This window comes from Chaetodon trifascialis, chromosome 19 (genome assembly GCF_039877785.1).
Source record: "Chaetodon trifascialis isolate fChaTrf1 chromosome 19, fChaTrf1.hap1, whole genome shotgun sequence".
Lineage (NCBI taxonomy): Eukaryota > Metazoa > Chordata > Actinopteri > Chaetodontiformes > Chaetodontidae > Chaetodon > Chaetodon trifascialis.
This window is the reverse complement of record NC_092074.1, coordinates 17,950,785-17,971,067: the sequence shown is the minus strand read 5'-3', so window position 1 is coordinate 17,971,067 and position 20,283 is coordinate 17,950,785. Positions and strand designations below refer to the sequence as shown.

The 20,283-nt window shown below is 42.6% G+C and overlaps 1 protein-coding gene across 1 annotated transcript in view; it reads right to left on the bottom strand.

Moving 5' to 3' along the window:
* extl3 (exostosin-like glycosyltransferase 3) overlaps positions 1-20,283 on the bottom strand; it is a 31,661-nt gene that overhangs the window by 5,651 nt on the left and 5,727 nt on the right. Inside the window, exons 2-3 of the mRNA XM_070986747.1 lie at positions 2,137-4,771; positions 777-904 (exon numbers count right to left, since the gene is read on the bottom strand). Of these exons, the coding sequence (XP_070842848.1) occupies positions 777-904; positions 2,137-4,272 (2,264 nt within the window). The 5' untranslated portion in view covers positions 4,273-4,771. The remainder of the gene's footprint in view (positions 1-776; positions 905-2,136; positions 4,772-20,283) is intronic.

Below are 20,283 nucleotides of genomic sequence, written 5' to 3'. Positions count from 1 at the left end.
CGAGGAAACATTCCTGGGTAATTCTGGGGGAGTTAAGATAATTCATGAGAAATGACCCCAATTTATGCCTGCCTGAACAAGCTGCTACAGCACCAAGCTGTAGACAAGTCTGAGAGAGGGAAGGGTGGTGCACAAAAATAACATTAACGGTGCACTTGATCATTTTAATGGGTTTAAACATGGCCTTCACTTTCAGCTTTTCTGAGTATGGTATTAACAAATGAATCATAAATACAAGGTACTGAGAGAATGTTTCCCTTTTATTTTCTCTGCTTCAGTCTCAAGTGGTTGGTTTGGTTTCTCTGTCTAATTCACTGTTCTCAAGAATGTGATGCTTGTGCAATTTTGCACATTTTCACTTCTCAAGGGAGGTTTCTCTTCTGTTTTACTGCTTTTTTGTGTTCAAATGTCTTTACAGCACTTCTCCCTCCTATATCTACCGTAGTTTGATTTAACCTTTCAATGAATTAAGTGTCTATGCTGATATTATAAAAAGGTCAGCACAAACACAAACCAGTATTTCATATTTTATATTTGTAATGAATTTAGTAGAGCTCTGTTTTCACTGTCAGACATAAAAGTGTATACTCTGTTGATCTGTGTAAAAACAATCCACATTCAATCCATCTTCATTTAATGTTTTACAACAATAAAACATGAAAACTTCCAGGATGGTGGATACTTTTTGCAGGCACTGTGAAATGGCAAAAGTAACGACAAATGTCCAAATTTTGTCTACAGCGTCCAGCCTCATGCATTCTGTAATCATCCCTGACCTGAACCCGAACATGATCTCATCATGGCGGAGATGTGCATCATCATCAATCGACAGGATGGCCTCGGTTTCCACGGCATCCCAGGGAAGGAAGCGGTTGTTCAGGCTGTTTTTTTCTGTGCGGACGACCTGCAGGTACAAGACAAGATTCTGCTTAGCAACAATATTTCTGTCAGGCATGTGAGGCACTTCACATGTCACTACTCGCAGCAACTCTGGTTAGTATAGTTGAGTATGTTTTGTGTAATGGTACGCTCACATTTTGTGCTTCTATCTGACCTAAACAAACCTGTGCTATTGATTTCCTGGCCACTAGGGGGCAACAGAAATAAGTTGTAAACACATTATTGACATTTATCTATCACCTTTTAAGTTCATATGGTGAACTTGTAAACAAACAGTTGATTAATTACACGTACAGGAGATGAAAAACAACATTTGTATTCATTCATTTCTTGACACAAGCCCAATATGGGTCCAATATTCACTCTCTTTTTAGCTCTGTTTTGCTCTCCCCCAGCTCCTGAGGGAAACATCTGACTCTTTAGTTGCCAAGTGCTCCACTACTACATCATATAGAGAATTTCTGCCTTCCGTGGCTGTAACCGACCCTCCTGAGAGCAGTGAGAGTGAATCAAAATGGTACATTAACACACTCTGTAGGTGAGTGATTGTCCTCTGTGGGTTCATCACTATAAGCAACCCCTTTCACAAGCAGTCATTTGATCTATTGTTATTATTGTAATCTTGACTATAGCAGCTTTAAGCAGCATCCTTAATCCTAAAATAACTTTGTGCAAAAGTATTCCATACCTGAATTTATTTGCTATTTAGGTTGTATGATCATATGATGTAGGTATACATGTGTTATACATGAAGTAAACATATAAGCTTGTCAAATCTTAGTGCTAAGTAGCACCAAAGACTCTTCTAGCTCTGACAAATACAGAATCCAATTCTTTAGTTTCTCTCTTACAGCTTACCACTTGTCCATAACATCTCTGTCACCAACTAATGGTGTGAATATGAACAACATGAATATTTAATTTTTTCAGGCTTAATTCAAAAGCACAAATTTTATTATTCATGCATGTGAAACTTCTTCACATCGTCTTTGTAAAGCTGCTGGTAATTTCTCTGAATTCCTGCAGAGCTTCAAGAAGGCACTGATCCAAACAGCTCAATGCAATGTGCTTAAGCAAACTTCGCACCACCTCTGACAGAAATGTTACAGGTTACTTTCTTGCAGTTCAGAGAGACAGGATAAGAAGCAGACATATTCCCTAATAAAGAAACCATCACCACTTAGAAGAATATGTGTACATTTGATGAATTAGAGGATTCTTCTGAAGAGCACTCACCACAATTGGCAGGCCGATGTCTGGCCACAGGAGGTCATCTGAAGGAGGCTTGGGCGAGTTCCACACTACCACTACCTTATTCAGGTACGGCAGTCCATTCAGCCTCTCCAGAGAGTTCATCAGCACCTCCTCCCTCTCATATGTAAGCATGACCACGGTGAATTGTTCTCTGGGCACGTTCCCTCCTAGGGCTGCCTGAAACTCCTTCCCAGAGCCTCCTGTACCTCCACCAATAGGCCTGAAACCAGTACCAGAGCCGAGGAATTTGGCTTCAGATGGTAGCACAGGATCCAGAGGAGTGTGAGGAAAGAGATGGAAAGGCCCTGGGGCCCGGTTCCATGCTCTATAGGTGTCAGCAGCTGTGTATGTGAAATTGCGGAGAAAGCGTGGAGAGGCATATGGGGGCTCTGTCTCAACAGGACCCAAATCCAGGTCACCATTGTCAGCCAGGTTGGCATCAGTTCCAGCCAGTTTCCCTGCTTTGTGAGGAATCTCGTGGGCGGGTTCTTCTTTGATGGGTGCAGCAGGAACCTGAATACTGGTTCTGATGCTGGCCAGAAGAGTGTTAAGAACATTCTCTGAGGTGGAGAAGTAGGTCTCCCACAGAAAGCGGCCCTGCCGCCTCATAGTTAACATATCATTGTCTGATAGGCTGCGCAGCAGGAAGTGTAGCTCTGTGACGCGAGGTTTGGGGACTATAATGGCAGCTTCACTCCATCGAATAAACTGGTGATATGGTAGTCTGGAGTGGTCCCCCAACACAACTGGGATGGTCCCTACCTCGAGGGCCTCAAAGAGCCTCATCCCACAGCCTGCTGATGCCACCAGCTGTCCATCTCCTGGAGCAATCACCAAGGCAAAAGTTGAAGCCTTGAGCACCTCCAGCCTGTCCTCCCTCTCTCCACAAAGAGCCCACTCAGTTGGCAAACTTGGCCGTGGGTTCTTGCAGGTGAACTCTACCAGTACCTGATCCAAGTGGCTGTCCTGCACTGCCTTTAAGGTACCAATAATGCGATCATCATAGTCAGCTGGTGGGTCTCCTTCCATTTCCTCCTCAAAAGACTGAGGCAGGGCCTCCTGTAAGCTGCTCCTCAGTGACTCCACCCTTTCCCCCTGGAAAGTGAAGAGGTATTTTCTCTTAACAGGAACTTGAGGGGGTACTTCCAAAAAGTTTGGTTCTGAGAGGGCATGAACCAGTGGGGAGACAACCAAGTCAAAGCCCTCACGGTACTGCTGCTCCAGGAAGGTGGACTGAGCGACTGCTGCCCGTCCTGTGCTTACATTATACAAGAAGTTCTGTATCATGGACTTTCTAGTGAGATGCACCAGTACATGATTGTGTCCATCAGATCTCCAGTAAGGAAGAGCTTTTAATTGTTTTTCCAGCTCTGAAGGAGATGGCAGTGGGGAAGAGGACTCCTGTAGCTCCCCTACCAGCACCAAATACAGACAGGCAATGCTGGGGTTATCAGTTACATAAATATTGCTCTTAACCGATGCCGCAAAAGCCTGTTTCACCAATGGGTCAAGATAGTCCGCCCATGGATAGGAGCCTGTGTCATAGACATACACAGGAAACCCAGATGTAAGAGGGCAGCGAGCATAGTCGAAGCAGGAGCGTAGGCGGCAGGAGCGTGCAGACTTGGGTGGTGGGAGTCCTGGGTCCTCCTTGTCCGGCAGCAGCCTGACTGGCAATGACAGCTTTGGCTGGTTCTGGGCCATTAGTTCTTTATAGGAATGTTCTGTCTGGCTGATAACATTCTTCAGCTGTAGCAGATCCTGTTTGGCGCTGTCAATGCTGCGCTTGCAGGCCTCAATGCGTAGGTTGAGTCGGGCGATCTCCCCGTTGAGCTCCTGCCTCTTTGCCTCAAGCTGCAGCAGCTCCTCGCTGACAGACTCCCGGATTCGGCACAGATCCTGCACATGTTTGGCCTCACAAAGTTCACCACCAGGCCTTGGCCCAAAGATGCGCTTATCAGGACCTCCAGCTTCATCTATGGTAGTGAGGTAGTAGTGGGCAATGAGTGGGAAGAAGACCAGGATGAAGAAGAGCATGAAACTAAGCCAGGTGAGACGCACGCGCCGCAACACCCATGGTTGGCCACCGGCACCTACCCCACCACCGTTACGCTGCATTGTTGACTCTCTCAGTCTGCTCCTCGCCCCACCAAGGAACCGTTGCTATGGGGATCAGCAGCAGCCATTGTACGACCTTGTCAGCAAGGCAGTGGGATGGATACTAAATCATCAAAGCTGGGCTGTAACTCTGTCCTTCCGTAAAGGTCATCTGAGGCTGTTTACCTCCTCTTAAGAGTCCTGTGGATATTGGCTGGAGGTTTGGCCTCACCTGTATTCTAATATGTCCTCTGATGTATTATAGCCCACACAAACTAATGCCATTTCTACTGTGAGGTTCAGCTATTCTTCCAGGTCTATGTCAGAAAACAATCCTGCATCTGAAGAGGGGCTCCCCTCGTTGTGTGATGTAGGAAAGGCATGGCTGCTCACAGGTCAGCGAGATAGCTGGGAGGGTCACTTGTTTTTATCTCGGATGTGCTCATTTTCTGGCCCCTTGGTAGGTATTCCTCTTGAGATGAGGCTTCTGAAATCTCCTCTTCCTTCTCAAAACAGGAACCTGGGAGAGAAAATAACAGAAAAAAGCCACATTCAATTAATTCAATTCAATTCAATTCAATTCAATAATTATCAGCAGCAAGATCAAAGGGACTACTGTTTAACTATAAGAAAGAATGTGCCTCATTTAATGGACTATGTTGAGGTGGCACACAAAAAAATAGTCTCAGTGTTATGTGCCTAAATCTCTTTCATGTACCTCTCAAAATTTATGACTAAGGACAAAATGTAAAATCCAGTTTCAATGAAATTAAAATGTCTTTTCATGAAATGAAGTAACATTTAGTAAAGCAAACTCATTAGATACGGTCTAGATGTTGGTCACTTTTCTCTTTTGCATTTATAAAGGACAGTATTGTTTGTCATAACAGACACAAGAGGCGAATGGCTGCAGGGCCCTGGAGTCCTAAGTAACATATATATAGTCATTATCTGGCTTTCCATCATCAGCCACTGTTTCTTTATAAAGCAAGACTCTGCAGCTCATCCTGCTTTTCTCTGCAATCTGTGCATTGTTGCCTAGTCCAGGAAAAAAAAAATCATCAGTGTGCCGCAGAATACCAGGGGGTATCTGTTTCTTTCAATTTCCTCTCTTTCCAAGTCACACAGAAAGAGCACCAAACAGGGGAGAGCCATCACTGGTAAACTCGGCACAGTAATTGAGCCAACACCTCCAGCAAATCTCATTAAAGGCCTCCTCCTGCATCCCGACCTCATCACTGACTCAAATTACTGAGCATCCCTGATAACAGTCCATCTCAGAGAGTGATGTGGAATTATCTTTGCTCGCTCAGAAGAGAAAAAGGCTTTCACAAAGGAAAACCAGCAGCACGTTCTGATGCAGACTTCTATACTCTTGCCAGTTTTATTTCCAAGTTTTCAAGATACTCCTGACGCCCTTGGAGGCGAGCTTTCAGGATATATAATATAGAGCCCTATGAAATCCCTTGTATATATTTTTTTTCAGATTCTGTTTTATTTTTTTTTTTTTTTTTTACCAAATTCTGTGTTGTCAATTTTCATTTTTCTGAATTCTGTGCTTCATGATTTGAGCACATTCTGTCATTAGAGTGTCAAGTCATGGTGGATGAATAACAGTACCACAATTCAATAAGTATATGCAAAATTTAATGATATCGATGAATTTCATGCAACATAACATTGCACAATATATAATGAAACAGATTTACAGATTTTCTGAAAGACAGCCTCCATTCACACCAGGTAAACGGGCTTCATGGAGGAACTGTAGATCCTGTTTTTATTAGTAAATTCTGTGATTCAGTCTGTGTTTTCAGCATCGTGGAACTCATAGGGCCCCAGCTTTTGTTTCATTGCAAGAATAACCTAAAATACATCTTCCTCTTCAGCTCAGTTTCACCTTTCATTAGGAACTGGGCAGTGAGGGTAAGAAAAAGTCAAGACCTCAGGTTGCATTTGCATTTCAGTGTCCAGATGTTCTGAAAGGAAAACTGTCAGCTGAAACACACAACTGCAAGTCCTACGTTAAACAGGCATCTCGGAGAGATTCTTAAATCATGAGCACAATCTAAGATCTTTTCCTTCCATGTGAAGCAGAAAGTCTTCTTTTTGACCCCAGGCTATATCACACCACAGCACAAGCCCTTCAGATGTCAACCAATAGGCCAAAGGGCTAAACAGTCCTAATCAAATGCACTTCTAAACCCGCAGCACTGAGAGCGAACCCTGATTGAGCAGCGCAGTTCAGAATGACAGTCACAGACACCAGAAGCAAACAGGAATGCAGGTGGTGTTTACCTTTGCTGACAAAACAGCTCCTCTTGATAAGGATATTATTCCCTGGGCTACTGGTGAGTTCAGACCTCTGTGGTTGTAATGCTTTCATTGCTGCGCGGGTTCGACCACAACGCAGACAGATACCATCTTAAAAACAAACATAGGGAAAAGCCGTCTTTCATTCTGTCTCAGTCAAGTAATCACTTCTCCCTGCTGCCTCCATGGGACTGGCATTTCTGATGTTTGGAGATTACCGCTCCCCCAACTATCCTGAAAAACAGCATCTTGCAATACAGCTGGCACACATGTGTGCGTGCCTGTCAAGGAGAAGAACAAGGAAAGGTACTGGCCAATCCTATGACAGGCACATGATTTCATCTTTCCTGAAATGATCGACTTCCTGCTGCTACTTGTCTCCTCGTAAGCGCATGTCTGAATGCACCATAAAACCTTACATACTATCAGGCTGCGTCATTTACAGTGATAGAAAACAGAAAAAAATGGAAAAAAATGATGTTGAATAGTGAATAGTAATGAATAATGAATAGTTGAATACCAAAACAGTCGGCGATGAATTACGTGTTTGACTAATTGACTTATCGTTTCAGCTAGGGGTGCAACTAACATTTTTTAAGATAGTCTGTCAGTTATTTTTACGATTAATGTCAGAAAACTGTGAAAAATGCCATTCACAATTTCCAAAAGCCCAATGTGACATATTCTAATGTCTAAAACCAAAAGATATTCAATTCTAATTCTGCTGTATAAACAGAAAAACAGCAGCGAGTCTGTCTTTAAAATTAAGAGAAACATTATCAAACTACTCACCAGTGGCTGCTTTGCATTTTCCAAATGCCAGCTTATGTAGCAATTACAGAGCACCAGTATGCATTAGATACAGAAGTGAATGTACCGTGTATTATTAGCTACGAAAAGTGCAGCTGCAGTCAAATGAGGGAACAGAGCAATCCAGGTTAACATCAGCAAGGGTTAGGGGACAAAGTAACTACAGGCCAGTGGTTTTTGGTGTGGTTAGGAAGCAACATGTACGGTAAAAACCCCCAGGACATGTGACCATTTGAACGCTGACCCTCACCCTGCTGCTTAGTGATGTGCCTGAGGTGCAGAGTGACCGAGAGGCAACTATCACAACAGTCTGATTAATTGCTGCATGACTGCCAGTGTCACAGGGGTAATGGCAGACAGATGTTGGCAGACGCTGTTGCTAAGCCTAATCTGGAGCCAAAAACATGCTGGTTTGAAGCCCGTGGCTGCTTCTGGGGGAAACACAACACACACACAGTCACACAGAGGCTAAATCTCAATCTCTTCAGTTGTAGCTTTCTAATCTGCAGAATGTCTTCTCCTCTCTGCAGTCGGCTTAATTTGACTGCTGTCTGCATGGAAAAAACACAGGGAAGCATTGATCGCTCCAGACTTAGTTTGGGGTGGTGGTGGGGGGGGGGGGGGGGGGGGGGGGGATCAATGATAATGCCATCATTACCTACCGCTGAGCTGCGAGGGGGTTTGGTTAAGCACCTAAGGGGCTGCCGTTGTAGCCATTTTTTCACTTCGCATACAAGGCAGCACAGGTGTAAGCGTGAGCTATAACAGATATGTGTCCTCATCCTTGCCTTTCACAGCACCGTCTGCTGTTACAGCATTACATGATGCCACTGGGTAATAGCCACTGCTTGGCTGCTGTAATCGAGTAACATATAATTATTTTTATAGACTTTACCATGTTGAATTACTTCCTCACAGATGACGACTAATCTCTGTATATTATAGTATAAATATTCCATTACTCGAACTGAAAATCGATACAAATGTGATATACAACCCGGCCCCTTTTTAGACACGTTCAAATCAAGAGGTCTGTAGTTTCTCAAGGGAAAGGAGGAGCTGAAGCACAGCCGCCTCGCTGATGACCCAGATAGAAAACCTTTTGCTCCACATGGTAGCAATGACTTACTCAGCAAATTAGTGGTCAGGCCTATGAATATCACCGAGTGCATTAGTCTGGCATTCTGTTAATTTGATTTAGAGCTAAAAAACCTGACGAGATGCATTTAACACAGGCTTTAACATCAATCAGGATCGAGTTCTTAGCTCGTGCCAAGCGAAGGAGAGTGAAAGAATGTAATGTTTGCAGGCACTCGTGAGATGCATCACATTGCGATTAATACCAAGCAGGTCTGGACAAAATATCTTCATCTGAAGTCAAAAGAATAACAGCAGCAGGTGTTGAGCTCAGAGTCTGAATGAAGAAGTGGGATGCTGTTTCCAAGTTCCCAGACATTTGAGGGCAAGCGCTTGTATAAATGTTTGAACAGTCTCTGCACACTGACTGTGCTTTCTGAGACCGTCCTGAAATTCCTCTACACGAAGCACAGACAGAACCGACATCCAAATATAACAGGTTTTTACTTGACCGCAACCAACTCAAGGGTCATATCTCAATGTGGGGGGGGTGCTGAAAGGCAGAAGGAGCAGCTTGTGAATGACTGAAAGCCAAAAGTTTCCGGCATATCCTGCAACAAAGTTGAGAGTAAGAGTGTTTGGCGTTTTTCCGCCTGCCTATGAGGCATCTGACTGAGCTTTGACAGTTAGTGAGACGAATTGAGGGATTTGAGGGCCGACAGAAAGATCACACAGCTTGTATTTTTAATAAGGCCCCAGGCAGCAAGTGCGAAAGAGGTAGCGAGTGCAACGGCTGAAATATTAAGAAGATGGATCTTTGATTTTCCTTTTAATGTCTCAAGAAAAAATTGCTAACTTCTAATGATAAGACTGACAGAGCCCTTCCACACTACTTCAAACACTCCTTTCTACCGCGTTATCTATGACTCACTGCTAAATCAATCTGAAAATAAATTATATACAAAGACACACTATAATAAAGCAATCTGTAATTTGTCAGACGGCCTCCTTCACAAACAATTAGTCTAGTCGGGCTTCTGGTCTTGAAGCTATACTCAGGCACACTGATGCTTTTAGCTAAATGTTCGCATCCTCCTGCTAACGTGCTCAGAATGACAACGCTAACATGTTGATGTTTCATAGGTACAATGTTCATTTATGTTCACCATCTGAATTTCGCGATAACATGCTAACATTTGCTGATTGCTACTTACAGCTGAGGTACCTGCAAAACAAGCGCAGGTATCTCAGTATTTAGGCATAAAAGTATTGAACATTTGGACCTGAGATCAAAGTCATATGAACGTCTACCAAGTTTCATGGGGATCGATCCAAAAGCTGGCCAGATATTTGAGTAAGCCTATAGATTCTTCCATTAAACGTGTTTGTTTTGAAACCAAATTGGCTCTCATCAGCTTCAGAGGTATCAGGATTGTCAAAGGGGTCACTGTACAGTGTTGCAAGTCTTTGGGCAGCATAAATCACCACACAATGTTTGGACTGGGTGGGAAATATTTGTACATTTTTTGCTGATTTTTGAGATATTTCTATATTTCTATTTCAGAAACAAAAACTTTAACTTCATGTTGGGGCCAGAGGAAAAGTCAGGGGATCTCATAAGTCAGTAGGATTCACCTTCTAAGAGACCATGAATGGCTCTAATGGCTCATAGCAATTTATCCAGTAGTTGCTGAGATATTTCAGTGTTTTTCAGTCATTTTCTTCATATTTGACACAACTTACAGTTTATCCAAACCAAGGAGAAAGGAAGGACTATTTCTGCAGTTCACACATTTATATCTGAGTATTTATCTAAAGTCAGCCACTTAGCACTGTCGCTGCAGCAGCAGGAAGGTTATATATGTACTGTGGGGCTGGGACCACTTATCGTAAATCCAGTGAGATCAATAAGAAAATAACTTACCGTTTTTTTTTTTTTTTCTTTCTCCATAAATAAATGTTCTGCACACATATTACACTGCAATAGGTGCTGAGGGCGCTGAGTGTTTGTCCTTTTTAAACCTTTTTTTTTATGGATTTTCTTTGCTGTTCAGGGGTGTGAATCAGTGTTCGTATAGTCAGAAATTGTATTTCTAATCACTCCATTCTGTCTTGAACAAGCCGTACCAGCACAGCAACAATTCATTGATTAGTCCGCTGACAGAAAATTAATCTGCGACAGTTCTGTCATCTTCCAGGAAAATGCCAAACTCTTCCTCCCTCCTGCTTGTCTCTGTTTTATTTAATTTGAAACCGATTATCTTTGGGTTTTGGACAGTTGCCTGGAAAAAATAAGACATTCAAAGATTTCCTCCTTTAGGTAATTGTGACAGCCATTTTCCACCATTTTCAGAGAATGTAAATACACAAACAGTCAATCAATTAATCGTGATTATTTTTTAATATGAATATTTGTTAGCTGCAGCCCGAAGCTGTACTTTCGAGAAAGAGATACTCTTGAAAACTGAAGCGCGAGTGTTGTAAACACAAACATAAACAACTGGCTTACTGCGGCAGAGAGCACAGGCCTCTGGAGGTGATGCTGCTGCACTTCAGAAAACCATCAAGCCTGCTGGGACTCCAGGTTGCCCTGATGCACTTCTCCCTTTAAGGGGCTCTGGCTCATTGTGCTTGCAGACAACCCTTCCCATAATTAATTGTGATTTCATGGAGAGGATGGAGGTAGGGCATTCCCTGTGGAGATGCTAGGAAAAAAAAGATGGAGGCAGCTGCAGGGGGAAGCACAGTCATAGGGCTGTGTGAGGGGAGCAGCTGTTGCAGCCATGGATCACAGCTCATCTGCTGACGGCTGACTGAGCCATCTCAAGGACCCTTTTCACTGGTAAATTACAGAGGTGACTGTAGGGCTGTGGAGTGGGACTCAGAAAGTCAGAAAATGTATGACTTTTTTTTCCAAGAAGTCAAATGTATATTTTCTTGAGTACTTTTTTAAGGAAAAGGCGTGATGTAATCGGTTTAATTCTGCCTTTTGACCCCTTTTTCTTTCACTGGGTTGTTAAAACCATGAATTCCAAGATGTCATCTGGCATTTTGGGACATTGTGAATGGCATTTTTTAACAGTTTCCCTGCATTTTTGGCTTCTGGCGTTGAGAAACCTGAATATGAATGCAGTACTCTGACTGAAACTGGGACACAGTGACATGTAAACACCGTATCCAGGTTTCTGATCACACTGCCTGCAATGTGCGCAGGTGCATCATCAACACATTTCTGTATTAATTAGTGAGTAAAAGACAAAATGTGATAAATTATGTATCGATAGAAAAACATGTTTAAATCAACGTGAAAACTGCAACAGTAATACAGAAAATAATCACATCATTGCTCTCATTTCCCTTCACTGGTGATCAGATGGAGAAACCAAATGCTGCAGAACATTAAATCCAAGAGTCCGGGAGACAGAAAACAAACTCATCCTTAACTGCAGGGGTCACTCAGCCGGTGCAGAGAGGATAAAGAGAGGCTGGATGTGGACAAGTCAAAGACATGCCTGCATCGATGCAGACAATAGACCACATTCACACAGCGGCCATTTTTCTCAAAGCTCATGCGCAGGGAAGGAGGGTTGTGATCAAAAGGATAATGTTCTGCTGTGTTCCAGGTTATAAGTCGTATCTCGCTTTGTGTCGTCATATAGTCCAACTCTAACGTGCTTTATTAAAAATGAAATATTTTGCGATACAGGCCTAATGAAATGTTTTGTTAATTACAGTTTTACAAGTATCAAATGTTAAGCACCACACCCTTCATCTTCATCGGCACTGAAAACTTTCCAGAAACGCTGGTGGGTGCCGCTTACTGCCGTTCCTTTTATTATCTAATAACGCTGAAGAGATGACAATGAGGCCGTTACGATCATCAGGAGCATTGCCTTAGTGATGACCCAGCGCAGGAGCAATTAAGATCGGCCTCCATGTGGACCACCTCCTACTCAGTGCAAAATATATGAGCGCACTGACCTTTATCTCTCAGTGTGTGCATTAAACAGGAAGAGAGACAAAGACGAAACAGAGGCGGACACAAAACCCACCCTTCACTGCCCCGTTATTTGGAGAGGAGCATCGCACATGACTTGATGCATATTCAGAATTTTGCTGAACGCCATTTTGCACAGGCAGATGTAGACGAAACAGAGAGAGACGGAGAAAGATAACCACAGAAAGAGAGGGAGAGAAGGAATGAGTTCATCATGACAGATGGGCCTGGGCGCCTTCCAACCTCCAAAGCTCCCGCAATATGACAAAGATTACACAGGAGAGCAATTAAAAAAAAGGTGCCCGTGTCCTTGTGGGGTTGCACATGTTCGTCTTTTACGATCCATGGTAAAGCAAATACAAAACGCATGCAAAGAAACATCACCCACAACATCCAGGGGTATTGTTCTGGCAACTTGAATGCATCCGCTGACCAATCTGTGCACATCGTCAGTGAGGAGGCTCTGTGTTTCGAAGGGCTGGGAGAGCGATACAAACAAAATGCATCACGCTGGCTTTGCAGCGAGTGCTAATCTGTCACTAAAGCCTCTGCTGTAAAACTGCTGTGGCACGAGCTGCCCCGCAGGGGTGAGGCGAGGAGAGACTCTCACTGTGTTGGTGAGAATTGAAAATGTGACAGCCAATTAGAGTCAGAGCAGACGTGCAGACTCACAGGGCTCCCCCATTTTTCAGCACACAAACAGCTCTCACATATTTTCTAATGAGCTCCAACTTCGAAAAATCTCTGAAGGGACACTGACATTTTTAATTGTTAGTTGCCTTTTCGCTGCCAGAAACTCACACAGTAGGCAAAAATTTAATTATGAAGCAGTTGGTTTCCCAAAAACAGTTAGTTAGCATTGCTACTTTACTCCTCCCTAAATACCTAAATACTGAAAAGACAGAGTAGCAGCTCGTTTATATCCTTTCCTTTAATTATAGTTCCACTGGTATCTCTTTTTGAAGTCCAATATCCATGAGGAGGTATGATTCTTTTTGAACCAAACTGCAGTCAAATTGTGTCAAATTTAATATATAACAAAACTACAATTGAGTCTTTAAGAGAAGAGCAGGAGGTCCAGCGACTCCAGACAAGATGCACAGCTAACCGTTCTTGATGTGGTGTGAAAAGCAGAACATTTTCTTGGCTTTCCAATTGGCTTTTCCTCTTCCCGCACAGCCTACCCACGTTTAACTTTTGAAATGTTATTTACTCATGAGCTGGGCTGCTTTTGAGGTTATCCACAGCATTGCAGAGGTCAGATAGTGCGTGCCTGAAGAGTTAAATGTCTTTCCAAAGCGCCTGTGTAGAGAGAGTTTCGTACATTTTCTAGAATATCTTCCACCTCTGTAAAGAGAGCTGCTGTGGCACTAAACCTTGCACTGACTGTGGAACACACACTGGTAGCCACTATTGACTTGGTTTTCCAATTATTTTCACTTGATCCAACGGTGCAGAAAACGTCTGACAGGGCTTTTAATGTGTGATAACAAACAGTAAACTTAAGTTATATCTATGTGAGTTTGCTTTCTGATCCCCTAAATGAATGACTGACCTAGCTTTCTCGATTAGTCTACAGTCGGCACTGATGAGCTTCCTGAATTAATCAGTGATGCTGGAGCTGATCCTGTTGACTGATCAGGGGGAGAAACTGCATGAGCATGTAGTTACAGACAGAGTCACGGTTGTTAAGGAAATATTCTTCAGCTTTTAACTTTCAGTAGGGAGAAATTATCTTCAAACGCTCCAGTGCTGCTTCATGGACATGCAGTTCGAGGTCATATGTTTGAGTTTGTTTCCCACAGGTCCAAACTGTGGCCTGGCTAAACGAGACTTGGCTTGTCTTTTCCTTTGAAATAACACTTGGGTTAACGGCTCATTTGCACAGGGTGGGGCTTAATTTACAGCTTTTTCAGACTGACATTTAAAAGTGGTCGTGTAAAATCATGATTTTCACTTCTGAGCAGCACCGACTGGCCAATATTTACTGTGTTAACAGCTCCAATAATCTGGGAATCTCATACATATATTACTGTTCAAAGGTTTGGAAACACCTGTTCTAGTGATGTTTTTCTTCATCCCTTCATTTATAGATATCTAAACATTGATAAAAACAGTATACAGACACCAAATTGACACCAAGTTCATTATTGAACCACAGAGGTGCTTCTGCAGTCTACTCAGTAGTTAGACTGAATAGATTTAAACTTCAGGTCGAACGATGGTGGATTTTTCAAGGCTGACATAATAACAATGGTTAGGAGCTTCTCTCCTCACTGTGGACTGCTCCTGCTACACGCCAACACCAGGATAGCAAATCGGAATAAAACAGACTGTCAGACGTTTAACTATTAAGATAACAGCAAAGGACGACAACCAACAACCTGATCATACTCATAATTTACAGATAAAGTTCCACCAATAACAATAGTTTGTAAAATGTCCTATTGCCACCGATTAAACCACCAAACCAATTCATTAACCTCGAGTTTAAACTGTGATTTGTTGGTCCGTAATATATTCTGCTGATATCCCACTGTTCAGTTCCAGTAGTGCTAAACTCAATGGAAAACTTCTGCTGTAAAGTTTTAAAAATAGGCTTTGCTAAAGCAACATGCATGTCAGCTTGTTATAGTCGTCACTGTGCACTTGACATGCAAACAGGAAGCTGTTCCTGTTGAAATCTGCACAGACTTTGATGCTAAACACCCAATTTCATATTTCATATTCTTATCTAACTGTTGCTCAGATGTCTCTAAGTCTCTTTCTGTTCTTTCAGTTGTCAGTCTTGTGGAACCACTTCACAGCGTTTTGCTCCCCATGTACAAAACATTCCCTTTTTTTGCAAACTCATACAAAATAACATCTCTTTGCAAACTCCCCTGCAACCTAAAAGCAAGAAAAACCACTGAAAAATACAGAGTACTGCACCCAATCAAGCTTTCGTGGCAGCCGATTCCAAACTTTTGAACGATAGTGGAGGTCTTTGAATGTGGAACACTAACAAGAAATTTTTGTCCAACAAGCTTTTCATCCATATCCCCCGTGATGCATCAGCTTCACTGTCAAGCCTCGTCTTCAGAGGGAATTTCTGTGCCTGAATTCCTGCAACTGGTATTTGACCCATTCATTACCAAAAATCTAATTACAGGCTGCCATATGCTACTCATTTAACCGTTTGCATCTACACAATTACTTAAGGCACAGATGAAAGGGGACAGAAGAGTCTGAGGCTATAAACAGGCCTGTATGTCCGCCCTGGCAGAAACAAGTAAAGCATCACCTAAAGCGGAAATGAAAAGCAGTTTCAGGATGAACATGGCTGTGTGTGGCTGCTCTGTGGCTCACTTTGCAGTAGTAGGTACTGCCTAAATGTAATACTACACTACTTAGACCAATCTCTATATTTACTACCTTATGGTACCTCTTTACTTACATACCTTGGAAAAAACAGCACTTTTTACTGGCATTGCATCTGATATAAAAGACAATTGTTTACTCATTTTTTCTTCTTTGGTTGCTTTTGTGTTTGTTTCATATATGTACATATATTTTTACTCAATTGTCTGAATTGTTCTAGCCCGGTGCGTATCAAACGGGTTGTGCTACAGTTAAGGTAAATGCCTTTCATTGATCAAGAGCTGGCACATTTCACATGTCGAAATGTCACCGTCTTGAAGGGCAGGGCCAACCTTAATTAGTGGCCTGGGCTGTAATCACGCTTTATCTGGGGCAAAGTGAATCCAGCCGTCACAGCTACAAGAATTCAACAGCTCAGTGTTACAACAGTTAGTCCAAGACAGGAAGAAGAATGAGGGCAGAGAGAAAATGAAGAGTCTTTTTGTATTCCAGAGTGGAAGCTGTGTCTGTGATTGAATACACGTCAAGTTCACTGCAACAGAGGCTCTCGTGTGTCACAAGAAACCTCTTTCTTTCTTTCTTTCACTGTGGCAACATCTAACGTAAAGTTGAATAATGTGAAAGCATGGCGTCCAGATCCGGTCTTTCTATATCTAAGCAGGGTCCACATGAAAGGAGTACACGGAGGATGGTAAAACAACCGAACCTCCTCATCTCCTGAATCTGAGCCGAACATTTCCCAAAGCCACCCAAATAAGCATGGGGAGCGTGGGAAAGATCTAGCACAAATCTGGCAATAATATTGTCGCTTGGTCATTAAGAGGAAGCTATTATTGTCACCCTTCACTGCTTTTTATACACACATACACATATTTAGTTAATTATGTTATTAATTATAGTGTGTAACACCACTACTGCAGCCTCACTCTGGACTTCTGGTTTTGGGGAGTATTTGAATTGGCCCAAATATTCAGAGTCAACATATGGATGGATGACTTCCCCTGTCATGGTGAAATTATATTTTATGATGCTGACACAGCAAATTATCTGGAAAATCAATTGAAGAACTGTTGATGGCTAAAATAACCAGCTACGAATGTCTGAAAAGTCAAGGTACACCACCACATTGATGCAAAAATCAGATGCAGAGATATTTAAAGGGATAGCTAATGCAGTATAAATGATATGGAAAATGTTCTAATTTATATCATCAAACTGTAAATCTTAACACTGGCAAACCTCACTGAAGAGAATGAATCATTTATGGAGAGCGCAAAGAACAGATGTTTAAAAAAGCTTAAAAGAGAGTGTGATAGAAAAATAGCACAAATACGAGCACCTCCATGTGATCATTACGGAAAGCTCATGTTGATGTTCGTCTGGCGCTTTTAGCCTTTGCAGTTTCAGATACCAGTAAGGTTCGCTCAAAATTGAAAACAACACACATTTTTGTTCTCTAATTTGTTGAAAACATTAAAACGTCTTAGACTGAAAACAGGAATCAGATAAAGCAGCTAATGGTGCCACGTGGTGCTCCTTTACACGCATTAGGGCCGTCATCCAATTGACTGTGAAAATTAATATTTGATTTTGGGGGGAAAAACGCAGCGCCATGCAGGATGCACTGGATGCACTGCATGACGGACAGGAATCACAAGACAAGAGTTCCCTTACTCCCCTGGAGGATTACACTGCAGCCTTTTTCATGGCTGCAGCCTTCTCATGAAATCCTAGAAAAACTTCAAAACTTGTAGTTCCCATTTGTCACTTAAATACAAAAACATGGGAAAACAGGGTCCATAAACACAGATGATATTTGACCAGAACTTCTGGGACACCAATTGGAAACTCTCTGCCCTCTTTTGGACATAATGCATGAAAACATGTTCAAATGGTTCAAAGCTTTGTGCATATTTTAGAAGGAATATGAAAATGTCGTAGAGAGGAAGGGAGAGCAGTGACAGACAGAACCAGGCAGAACTTGACTGACACGATCCCTCAAAGATGAACACACCAGCACAGGAAGAGGTTTCAAGCAGAGCTTCACAAATGCTTTCATATCATGTGCCCCCAACTGTGAACACACCGGGCCGCTGGGGACGAATTTAACCGCCGTTATCCTGGGGGATCTCCACGTGGTGGTGAACAACTGTCTGCACATGAGAGAGACACCGAAACCTTTGATGACAACAGCTGTTGTCACACGCTATCTACAGTACACGATCTCGAATTCCTCATGAATAAAATGACGCCACGTTAGACACGCGCTTCTTTCCACTGCACACCTGTCAAACACAGGTGTAAAAGACATTAATGTGTCTGGGCGGTTGTATTGAGCGTAATGGCTCATATACAAGGCTTACTCACAGCGAAATGGAACAGAACCGTCATGAATGTTATTAGTTACACCTGTATGTTTCCTGTTGATTACTCAAAAAGTCAACTATGTGAAAGAGCTCATTTTGATCAGAAACCCTAGTATGCCATCAAGTACACCTGCTGGTTTGGAGGCAGCAACTCCCTCACTTAGTTTTGACCATTTTCTCAGTTATCATGTTATTGTGCCTTTCTCTTCCATCTGCCCTCAAAAAAAAAAAAAAAAAGTTGTAAACAGCTGTGCACTGAATCTGAACATTCTGCAAATGGAAGTTAGACTCCAAACATTTGCTTCCCCGACTGAATCTAATTGGGCGGCCTCTGCCAATTTCATCTCCAAGCATCAACAGCCACTACGTGCCAGCCTGGCAGAATCAGCAATTTGGCCAAATCCATAAACAGGACTAGTTTGTAAGCCATGATAATCACATAGAAAAATAGCCTATGTCTGGCGACCACTCAAAAGTGATTTGAATCCACAGAGTGCTGTCCTCCTTCCCTGAATAAGACCATTTAAACATATATCACTTTGATGCTGCTCACATGAATGTCATGACAGTCACAGGAATTTCCTTTGTTGATGTGAAGCTGTTCAGCTGTTGAAAAGCTTTGAGTTAAGAACGAGAAGTTACTGGCACGATATAAGACTCACCACCCCTCGCCCCACCCTCCCTCCCTCCCTCTCCTACAGTGGCTGCTAACAATGTGAAAAATGCAAATGTTGCTCTCTAAAATCCATGTTTCATTTGTCCATTCAGGGCTACTGTAGAAACATGGAGGTGCAACATGGTGGACTGCGTGGAAGAGGACCTGCTCCCTCTGTAGACATAAAGAGCTCAGTCTAAGGTAACAAAAACACAAATATTCTTATAAAAAAAATGATATTGCATTTCTGCCAAAACACTGGATCTGGAAGTCACATGTCAACAGACTAGCTTAGCATGGACAATATGAGCTAAGGACAGGAAAAGACCATGTACTTGAATCAATACTGGGGCCAGTTTTTCAATACATTGCATTTATGGCTGCAAGAAGCAATTACTGTAATTATCTTATAGCTTTCCCCAATTACTCGTTTCACCTGAAAATGGTAAAAAAAAAAAAAAAAAAAAAATCACGTTCCCAGAGTGCACGGCAACGTCTTTAAATGTCGTTTTGTCCGAACCACAATTAAAAAGACAACGATTTAAAAGGTATAAAGAGATAAAGCATAGAAAATGAGCCGATCCTCACATCCTCGCTTCATTGGAGAAGCTCCAAAAACAGAACGTTCTGTGTTTTCTTAGGGACATGAGTTTTGGTGCATTTTGCTTTTGATAGCCCGACACCCATTAAACTGTAACTAACAGTTTCTGGGTGACGGCCTCCAACCGGCGTGCGTCAGTTTCTCCTCCCAGCTGGCAGCAGCGTGATCTTTGGACATGGCAGCTGGGTGATTGTTCTTAATGTGGTACAGCAGAGTGCCAGTGCTAATGACAAACTGAAGAGAAGCATCGCACAATTTATATTTCAATTTGTTACATCGTTACAGCGAGCTTTGTATAGCGTCCCCTTTTTTTGACCCTATATTGCTATTGCTATTTGTGTGTGTGCAAATTAATCTATGGATCAACACGCGTAACCAGACAAAAATGTTCTCGGGTGGTTATAAAATGAATGGTTAACTGCTGATATCCCTAATTGAAACAATAACAGAATTGTTGGTGATTAATTTTCTGTCTGTCGTCTAATGGTTTTAGATCCACTATCATTAGTTTGATTAGAATATTGGGATTGTAAAATCCTTCCTCCTTCAACCTCCCCTGCAAATATTTTACAGGGAAGACAGTTAATGGGTAACACAGCGAAATGAACACACAGGCCCTGAAATCCGGCCCTCCTAACAAATAAATCCTCTTGTTATCTTGCCATAGCAGCGGCAGCAGACCCGCTTGCTGCGTCCTCCTGAGAGCTCTTCCTCTCCCCCTCCTGTGCAGGCTGGCGTAGACCAGAACAGATTGACTCAGCCCGACAACAGCTGCCAGAACCCTGCAAGCCTCGTCCTCCAGACACTGATGGATTGTGGGAGATGAGCCAGGGTGATTAGCCCCTGACATGGG